The sequence below is a fragment of the Suricata suricatta genome, chromosome 9, assembly GCF_006229205.1.
Source record: "Suricata suricatta isolate VVHF042 chromosome 9, meerkat_22Aug2017_6uvM2_HiC, whole genome shotgun sequence".
Taxonomy (NCBI): Eukaryota; Metazoa; Chordata; class Mammalia; order Carnivora; family Herpestidae; genus Suricata; species Suricata suricatta.
In genome coordinates this window covers 14,733,792-14,744,616 of record NC_043708.1, presented here as the reverse complement: position 1 = coordinate 14,744,616, position 10,825 = coordinate 14,733,792, and the positions used below count along the sequence as shown (strand labels likewise).

Below are 10,825 nucleotides of genomic sequence, written 5' to 3'. Positions count from 1 at the left end.
TCCCAAATAAAAATTCTAGAAGCTCTTTGCAGAAATATATAACATGAGTCTAAAATGTATATGGAAACTTTACATTTACCTGGATTAGACAAAACAATTTCGAAGAAGTTGGAAGGATTTAAATTGAGTTCAACACTGACTATCAATTGAGTTATAGTAATGAAGACAGTGCGGTATTTACCTAAGGGTAGACATGTAAATCAGTCTCACAGAATGGAGAATTTATTTCTGGATGTACACAGTTATAGTCAATTAATTGTTTACGAAGGATGGTCTTTTCAACAAATGATCCTGGAAAAACTCAATATCCATATAGGAAAAAAAATGAAAGTCAAACCTCATACTTCTCAGCATATACCAAAAAAATGCAAAATGGATCAAAGACCTGAATATAAAAACTAAAAATATAACACCTATACTAGAAAACAAAGAGTAAGATCCTTGTGAATTTAGAATAGACTCAGATTTCTTAGGATGCAAATAAATAAATAAATAAATAAATACCCACACAAACAAACAAACAAAAAACCCAGAAAACAAAATCACCTACCATAAAGAAAAAAAATTATAAACTGCAATTGCAAATCAAACTTTTGTATTCTTGGAAATACACATACTTGGAGAAAACCATTTATAAAACATATATCTGATTTTAAAAATTGCACCTGAAATATATAAAGAGCTCTTACAACTCAATAATAAGACAGAAAACCCAATTTTTAAAATGAGCAAAAGATAGACATTTCACATAAGAAAATATACGAGTGACATGTAAGTCCATGAAAAGATGCTCAACGTATGAGGTATCTACCACACATACCCGCACACCTACATGAGGCTCTGGCAAAAGTGTGGGACAGCTGAAACTCTCAAACACTGCTGCTGGGAGTATAAAATCATACAATCATTTTGGAAAACCATTCCGCAGCTGCATATAAAGTCATACAGGCACTCCCCTAAACATCCAGCAATTTCGCTCTTGAGCATTTATTAAGAAATGAAGACACACATCCACACAAAGACTTGTACACAAATGTTCAGGACAGGTTTATTTGTAACACCAAAAGTGGGAGAAGGGGGTGGCATACTGCTGTAGAACCATACAGTGGAATGTTCCTTGACATAAGGAGCAAACAGCAACATAGACGAATCTCAAAAGCATTCTGCTGAAAGAAACAATTCACCAAAGAGTACGTAGTGTATGATGCCACTTTTATAATGTTTTAGAACAAAGAAAATTTATCAGTATCAATAGAAATCAGATCGATGGTTGCTGAGGTGAGTGCGGGTGAGAAGAAATTACTATACAGGTGCACACAAGAACTTTCTGGGGTAACAGCAATGTTCCATATATTAGTTGGGGTGTTGGCTTTGTGGGTATTTCCACTTACCAAGACTCACTGAACTGTACACTTAAAATGAGAACCTTTTATTGTATGTGAATTATACCACAATAAAGTCAACTTAAAAAGTTATGCAGAGACCTGAACGGAAATCACTTAGACTTGGTTTTAGTTTAAACGTTTTCTCTATAATCTGATTTATTCTAATATTTGCCTTCTTGTCTTTAATAGAAATATACAACTTTGTTAATTTCACCTATGTTAAATAACTACAAATTCCAAGATTGCAGACTTAGCCCAGTGAAGTTTTGAACTTTCATTATAAAGAATTCCAGAATTTACTTTTCCAGCATGAGCAAAGTGAGTTGTTTCTAGGATGTCCATGGATGCTTAGATATCAATTATACTGCATGAGAAACGTGCTCTCCGTACTTAAATACAAACACATTTGTGCTTTAATGAGATAAATGCACCTAATCACACAGTATTAGAGAATGAACCAATTCTATGAACCAACAGAAGCTTAGTGTTCCCCTTCTTCCGAGCGCAAAGATAAAATAACTCATTAGCTGTTTTAGTCTGTCACCAGTGACACACAAGGCAGACCACGAAAGGCACGACGAAATAAGACACAAGAAAACTGCAACAGCATCATTGTGAGACCCAGTGCAGCGCCGGCTACGTGGGATTCCCTTCTTCCTTCCAGCCACCTGGGAAAATGTTCACAGAGAGTTTTAAGGGTTACATGACTAAAAGCTGAATCTAAAAGACTTAAAACTTGCAGACAGCCCCAACTAATCTGATCATATTTATCACTGCAGAAGTAGCTTTAGAGGTAGTTTATTAATGAGGCATTTTTCAAATCATCCACTCATCTATGATTCAAAAGTATCATTGTGAAAAGGAAAAGAAACAGGGCTCTTTCGAGTGGAAGACGAGCATACTGAAGCGGGTTCCAAGAAGAAACACATGCGGTGTTCATCAGCTCCCGCTGCAGCAGCACCCCCTCCAGATGAGGCCAGCAGCTTGGTCAGACACACAGTCAGCCTCTGCGAAGATCCAATCTCGGCTCTCTGCACGATCCCTTGCACACAACATGAAGAAAGCGACCTCAGCGTCGATGCCAAGGCTTTGAGGTGTGAACCGTCCAAAACCACTTTAACAACAGGACCTCTGTACGGCTTGCATTTTAGGGGACATGTCGGGTCCCGTTAAAGATTCATGTGTTTCCCCTCGGCGTTAGTTTTAAAAATATCTTCCAGAAGATCCAGCAAAAATATATTTCTCTCCCCATTTATTCTTCACTATGTCTAGCCTCCAAGAGGCTCATGTATTGATCCGCCAAAACAAGAATTGGCTCTGAACCAAAACCAAAAAGAAAGAGAGAAAATCCAGAGTGCTCTACGGTGCTCTGTGAATATTAGCTTGTGGCTTCCACATGAAAGTTGTCAAACTGTGCAAATTCAAAAGAGTGAGTTCCAATCGCGGCCCAGCCATTCTTTGGGAAACTCACGGGGATGTTCTTCCAGACGGTCTTGCCATCCAGCATTCCAGAGGAGACATGGCCCTGGAGGAGAGACAAATGTACCCCTTGAAGATGTACGACACGATCCTCTGAGGTCTTTCTTAATATGTATGACCAGTCTAGGGGCGCCTGGGGGGCTCAGTCGGTTAAGCATCTGGCTTCAGCTCAGGTCATGATCTCCTGGTTCGTGAGTTTAAGCCCCGCGTCGGGCTCTGTGCGAACAGCTCACAGCCTGGAGTCTACTTCCGATTCTCTGTCTCCCTCTGTCTGCCCCTCACCCACTAGTGTTCTCTCTCTTTCAAAAATAAATAAAAATTTTAAAAAATACCAGATGTTTATTAAAAAAAAAAAGTATGGCCAATCTATTCCATGGAGTGAACATCCTTCTCACGTAAGACCATGGCAAAGCACAATTCCACAAGTTTGAGCAGAAGTTTGAAATACAGGAAAAACTGTCTCAGAGGAAATTCTTGTCTACTTATGTAAATAGTTTCCAAGGCACAAGGAATATCTTGACATTTCCTTTACCCCCACCAAAATGCTCTAAACCAACAGAAATGTAAAACTTTTCGTAACATTATAAAGTTTTAAACAAAAGCCCACGAAAAGAGAAAAACATGTAATTGACAGTACTTGTGGGCACCCGTGTTGCGACTAACAGCCACCAGCTCTTCAGGTGTGACTAATGGAGCCAAGGCATCCATTCACCTAAGTCCATTTTGTCCCCGTGTACGAAAAACCACTTCAAAGTCACATGGAGACCCACCCTCAAGTTAGAAAAATAGGAACTGTCACTTAAACCGATGTTGGGATGGGGAGGGCCAGGGGGTAAGAAGGGAGGCATCCATAGAAATAATGACTTACTGGTCACTGACAGAGAAAGATAAAAATAATTCCCTAGACAGCAGTCATTCCTACTTAGCCAAGGGCCTGGCACATAGGGGGAAATTAATGCCAGCTCTTATTATCATTATTATAGCACTTTTAAGAGCATATCAATTGCAGCTGAACATTTAAAAGTAGCTAATTTCAAAGAATGAAGGGCTAACAATCCAAAGCACTGGGCTGAGAATCAAAGTAAAACCTGTTTTTAGGTCACAGAATTACAGTTCGATGGGCATTCATTTTGTTCTTTCATATTATGGAGGGAGATACTGAGGCGTGAGATTAAAAGTCAAAAACAGAGGGTGCCTGGGTGGCTCAGCTGGTTGAGCGTCTGACTTCGGCTCAAATCATGATCTCACATTCATGGGTTTGAGCCCCGCATCCGGATCTGTGCTGACTGCTAGCTCAGAGCCAGGAGCCTGCTTGGGATTCTGTGTCTCCCTCTCTCTCTGACCCTCCCCTGTTCATGCTCTGTCTCTCTCTGTCTCTCAAAAAGATAAATAAATGTAACAAAAAAATTAAAAGTCAAAGTCAGATTCACCGGCAGAGCTACAACCTGAATCACAGCCGTCCAGCTCCACATCCAGGGGCACAGAGACTCCCACTGCCACTCGCGGGCACAGCTACGTGCAGTTCTCAAAGTGCTCACTGATCACCTTCCCCTGCTCGGCCGACAGTGAGTATTAACACTGAGCCAATACCCAGCCATGGGGCCCGAGCATAGGTCAACCCCTCCCCCCCCCCCCCCCACCCTCTGGCTGCTGGGCTGCTGTGCGCATGAGGCCTGGCACCAGCAGGCTCCCTCACACGACGCCTGGCACCAGCAGGCTCCCTCACATGACGCCTGGCACCAGCAGGGACCGCTGCTCAGGGTGCTCTTCCCATCCGGCAGGGCTCAGCCTAAAGTGTACCAGCTCCAAGAGCGCTTCCCCAGGCTCTCCACCTACACACTCTGGACAGTGGCATTTACCTCACTGTCCCAGTTTTTCTTCACCCTGTGACTGACTGATTTGTGTTCCTCACTGTCTTAGAACCAGGGGCAGCCACCTACGCCCACAGGCCAGCCACCTATTTCTGTAAACAACATGGATCGGATCCATTTATCTACTGTCCATGGCTGCTGTCTCACCACAAAAGCAGAGCTGAGTAGAGGTGCACAGACTACACGGCCCACAGAGCCTACAATATTTCCTGGCGGGCCCCTTACAGACAGCTTGCCAAGCCCTGTCCCTGTCCTAGGAGAATACAGGCTCCAGGCAAGCAGAAACCGTGTGTGTCTCCATTACTGCTGCATCCCTTAGCACCTAGAAGAGTACACGTAACATGCACTTCCTAGAAATGTATGGAATGAAAGAATAAACACATTTAGCCCCAAACAACCTTACAGAAGTTATATCCCTTTTACAGAGAAGGAAATAGAAGCTCACAGAAGTGAAATAACTTTCAGGGAGTCAGGATGCAACAGTGAGGAAATACGAATGCTGGCCAGCTTGGTTCAAACATGCCTACGGCTAAGAATATGTACTTGATTCACGACGTGCTTACTACGTAACAAGTACGTACCAAACGTGCATACGTACGATCTCATTCAATCTTCCTAAGAAGGATGTGTCTTCCTGATATTATTGATGGGCAAACAGAAGTGGAGCAACAGAAAATACGTGGGTAGGTGGAATGTAGTAAGACTTCCGTCTACTGCTCTACCCACCCCTCAGTAGTGCTGAGGGAAAAGCACCTGACCTGCGTGGAGGAGAAGTCAACAGAGGCCAGCACGGTCTGAAATGATAAAATCCTCCTAAACGCGGGTCTGGGTGGTTGTAAAAGAGGAAAAGGAACCCTGGAGCTGGCCTCCCAGGGCGTGTGGTCTGGTACACAGCTCGTGGGCTCGTTTCCAACCAGATCTGCGATTATGGATCTATAGTTGGGAGAGAAACACGATGGGAAGAGGCAAACTGAAGGACAGCTGGTTATTTTAAGTGAAAAACCATGACCTTCGTAATTTTGCTAATGCTGGTCCCTGGCATGTAAGTGACCAATGAAAGACGTAAGTAAAAAAAGATAAAAATCCTCATATTAACTGTAATTTGGAAAATGGACATCAAACAAGATGTTTTGTTTTGTTTTGCCTTTTCATTTGTGCATAAAACTATTTTCCAAGTGCTATTTAATGGACTGGAATTTAGGATGAAGGAGAATGGCAAGGTCCCCCCGTTCCACGGAGCTTACACCCAATACAGAAACACTAAGCGGTTCCTGGTGTGTGAAGAACTCAACCAGTAGCCGGGGGCCTGACCAGACTACACGGTGGGAGGAAGACTTGGAGTAAGTGCCCAGAGTTGAAATGTGAGGAGGAAGCCGGGTGCTCCCGGACGGAACTGGAGATGGAGGGGCAAGTCATTAAATCCCCACCTGCCTCAGTGGTGAAACCAGAGCTAATTTCTTTCTTTCTTTTTTTTTAAATGTTTTTACATTATTTTTGAGAGACAGAGCGAGCAGGGGAGGGTCAGAGAGAGAGAGGGAGACACAGAATCTGAAGCAGGCTCCAGGCTCTGAGCTGTCAGCACAGAGCCTGATGCGGGGCTCGAACCCACAAACCGTGAGATCATGACCTGAGCCGAGGCTGGATGCTCAACTGACTGAGCCACCCAGGTGCCCCAGACCAGAACTAATTTCTAGAAGTTACAAATCACATTTAATTAAAGAGATACCAGAAGATACATCTTGAGCTGTTCAGAGCAACCATATCAGAGAAGCGGGGGATGAGGAGGAAGGAACCAGCAGGGGGCCAGAAGGCACCTATTTTCAGCAAGCCCTTCTGATTTCCTTAACCATGTCTACAAAGCACGTGAGAAAAATTAAGGACATTTATTTTTTAAATCCCTTTCATGGTTTCAAAAAATTTAAAACATTGCCACAAATAAGCCTAACAGGAAATATGCAAGAGCCACTAAATAAAACTGGAGGACACAGTGGGAGACCTTAATAAATGGCCAAATGCAGCCTGTTCTTGTCCTCGTGGTCTTGCAGGGGGAAACAGCTCGTTCTTAAAAAAAAAAAAAAAAAAAGTTGGTTTTGTCCTAATTGATGTATAAATTTAATGTATTACTGGCCGCATTATGCATGGAGTTGAAAAGATGTTTTAAAAGTGCAAATAGGGGGCGCCTGGGTGGCTCAGTTGGTTAAGCGTCCAACTTCGGCTCAGGTCATGATCTCAGGGTTTGTGGATTCGAGCCCCGCATTCGGCTCTGTGCTGACAGCTCAGAGCCTGGAGCCTGCTTCGGATTCTGTCTGTGTCTCCCTCTTTCTCTGCCTCTCCCCTACTCATGCTCTGTTTCTCTCTGTCTCAATAATAAATAAACATAAAAAGAATTTTTTAAGTTCAAATAGAAGAAATAAATATACTTTTTTTAAACTTACAAAAGATAATTTGGAAAAAGAAATAATGAGGAACTTGCCCTACGAGGCATCCACTCCTGCACTTGTGAAGAACCCACCAGGCTCTTGCTCTGACGCCAGACACGCCAGGCGCGCTGAGAGCCAGACAGCCAGCAGTGGGTAAGAGAGGGCTGTCACCAAAGGAGCGTTTTCTAGTGAAGGGAGTAAGGCAAGCGCATAAAGCATCAGCAGAATCTGTGCAATGTCAGGCAGTAAGAAGAGCTTGGGAGAAACATAAAGCAAGGGCGGGGGGGGGGGCGCAAAAGGACCTGGGTGCTACTTTAAATGAGGTGGTCGTGAAAGAACCTGAAGGAAGTAAGGGAGTCAACTGTGTAATTGAATGCTTTAATAGTGTGATACTGGATGAGAAACGACAAAGCAATGTAAAGAACAAGTTCAGAAAGAAGTCTATGTACATGGGATGATTTGTTACATCAAAAAGGTAGCCTTCAAATCACGGACCGTAATAAACAATGACGGGTATCCGTTTGTTTAAAAAACTTATATTGGGCTCTTCTCCTTATGATTCACAAATAAATTCCAGATGTATTAAAGACTCCACCATAAAAAAAAAAGTTTAGACGGAAAAAAATGCTCCTAACCATGAGAAAGGTGTAGGCTTTCTTAAATAAAACATAAAGGCAATGGGAAAAAGTGAAATATTTGACAGCACCAAAATTTAAAACTTCTATTTGTGAAACATACCATATGAAATTAGAATACACAAGACACAAGAAAATACTTGTGACACACGTAACAGAAAATGGGCTGCTGCTCAAAGTATATCATAAATTCATCTGGATCCACCAGAAAAAGAAAACACAGTAAGAAAATGAGGAAAGAATGTAAATGGGTAACTTCAGAGAAGAGAAAAATAAATACAAATAGCTAATAAATATAGTAAGATGTGCAAAGCCCCTAATCATCCAGGAAACATAATTCACATCCATTAGTTTGAAAACAAATCTTTATAAATAGATAATATAAAATATTATAAATTGAGGGCAGAAGGGGGAAGGGGAAAGGGGAAGTGGGGTGATGGGCATGGAGGAGGGCACTTGTGGGGAAGAGCACTGGGTGTTATATGGAAACCAACGTGACAATAAACTATAAATTAAAAAAATAATAAAGTAAAATATTGTTACTGCTATAAAAGTGGACACAGCTTGGTAGTAGTATCTGTCTAGACTGTAACTCAATTCCGTTTCTAAACGTCCGCCTGAACAGACACCGGCCTGTGTGCGCCCGGAGGTCGCAGAAGACCCCGCCCCAAGACCCCGCCCCAAGACCCCGCCCCTCCACCTGCAAGGAAAGCCAGCCCACGTTGCCTCCATTCACCAGAAAAGGAAAGAACGGGGAACAAAGTTGTGCCCATCAAGTGTGGTCGAGTTAAAAAAAACTATGCCGCACGCAAACCAGATGTTCAAAACCTACTGTCACTGCCTGGAAAATGTGTATTGTATCAGTTTGGGTGGTTGGGCAAGAGACAAGAACAATTTCAAAAAGTTATCTGAAGTCCGTATTTACTGCTGTTGTAACCTAAATCAAATATGACAGAACTATAACGGCAGACAGCAGTAGTATATCACACAGAAGAACTTTCTGCACGTCCCTTGAATGCGTGTCCGTCAATAACTCATGAGCACCCAGCAATTCTGACAAATATTTTTAGATGTTCTTATCCTACGATTCATCTGGTATCTTCTATGACAAAAACATACTCATGGAAACTAACTTCTAAAAAATGTTGCTTCTCGCTGAAAACCAAATTATTCTCAACCACCAAAAATTAATTTAGGTGACTGCTTATACCTCTAAGCTCCAATTTTAATCTTGGTTCAGGCAAACGTGGAAAAAGTAACCCAATTATTGACTATTTACCAATTACTCCTGATTGAAACAAACAAAACCAAATCTTTCAAACACTGTGGGGTGATAAAGTCAATAGCTGATGGTTCTCATACGGGTTTACCCTGATACACGCGATCACCCTAGAGTCTGCTGGTGTGCTGTACCCCACAGACTCTCTGCCTATTTCCATCACTGTGTTTATCACACTTTCCCCCTCTCATTTGGTAATGGAAAATGCTAGAAAAGCACAAGAAAAGAATGTTTTACCTCCAGGTATTCTGATCAGTCAATACTTACCTTAATAATTAATGTGAGTGTATACCATCTTTTCGCTGTCACGTCGACATGTCCTAAAGCATATATGATCCATCCAGCTGCAACACACAAAGATTATCCTAACTGATATATTTTAAAAACCTAAATCACAGAATCACATAGCTCAGTGGGGATTCTCGGGAGGCATTTGTATGTAGTAAAGAGAGCGATAACTAAGATCCACATTTCCAGATCTACAACTGATTTAAAACAAAACATCCTGCATTCAGGCACACATTCCACAAGCACGTACCAGGAGCCGACTCTGAGACATATATCATATGTGAGCTCACGGGAGAACCAGTGAAATAAATTTACAAACATCCCGGGTATAATGTGCTGGCTTCTACGGTTCAGGCGTAGATTTATACTTGATCAGATTGGATATAAAGAATAAGCAGTGGTAGCCAAAGGTCACCGTAAGATTTCCAGCTAGTGTAATTGCTCACACAGACAGAGCGTGAACTGAGAATCAGAGAGAGAAAACAGTGAGTAAAATTGCAGATACAGTCTATCTGAATGGCTGAGAGCAGAATGAGATGTTGAGTGAGCAGCTTAAAACACAAGAACAGTGGGGACTAAGATGCCGATTTAAATCATTAGTTCTAATTCTGCCACCAACTCATTTTGAGACTTTGGGCCAATTGATTAACCTCTCTGGTTTGGACTGGAAAATCAGCGAGGAATGTTCTAGATGGGTCATGGTATGGTTTTGCAATTCCTACTCTGGTGCCCTTACTGCCTACTCTTTCTTTGTTAGTTGTGGAGCCCTTTCCATCTTAGCAAGAGGCAAAGAGAAGCAAACTACAGGAGAAGATTCTTTACCAGTACAGGGGAGAGTCAAGGGACTGAGGATCCAGAGAGGCAGCACCAATACAGCTGTCTGAACAGAGCAGGGTGCACCAACACCGCGGTGAACTGGACAGAATTCAGTATGAACAGATTCTAAGCACCTCGCATGGACAAGACGCTATTCTACATAAGACAAGGGCTGTTAAAATGAATGAAAAGTGTTAAATTATCAACTAAATTGGGAAACAGGATATCTCCATTTTTAAAAAATGTTTATTTCTGAGAGAGAGATAAGAAGAGAGCATGAGTGGAGGAGGAACAGAGAGAGAAAGAGAGAGAATCTCAACCAGGCTCCCCACTATCAGGGCAGAGCCCTGATGGGGGCTCCAACTCACAAACCTTGAGATTATGACCTGAGTGGAAATTAAGAGTCAGACACTTACCTGACTGAGCCACCCAGGCACCCACAGGATATCTCTATCTGAAGCAGACTAACCCCTCTCCTTCTATTTCCATTAGCATACCAGCACATTCTTATAGTCATGCTTTTTATTTATGGTGTTTCCTGAGCATTCTTTCACCACTGTGTCCGCTTCACCCCAGGCTACACAAGTCCTATCCTGACAGCCGAGCTCAGCTCCACCTGAAAGAGCACTATACAAACTTCTTTCACAGAGCT

General features: G+C 42.4%; 1 protein-coding gene across 1 annotated transcript in view; it reads right to left on the bottom strand.

Annotated features, from left to right (window-relative positions):
- Positions 1-1,023: 1,023 nt before the first annotated feature.
- GALC (galactosylceramidase) overlaps positions 1,024-10,825 on the bottom strand; it is a 63,220-nt gene continuing 53,418 nt past the window's right edge. The window contains exons 16-17 of the mRNA XM_029951133.1: positions 9,337-9,413; positions 1,024-2,910 (exon numbers count right to left, since the gene is read on the bottom strand). Coding sequence (XP_029806993.1) covers positions 2,764-2,910; positions 9,337-9,413 — 224 coding nt within the window. The 3' untranslated portion in view covers positions 1,024-2,763. The remainder of the gene's footprint in view (positions 2,911-9,336; positions 9,414-10,825) is intronic.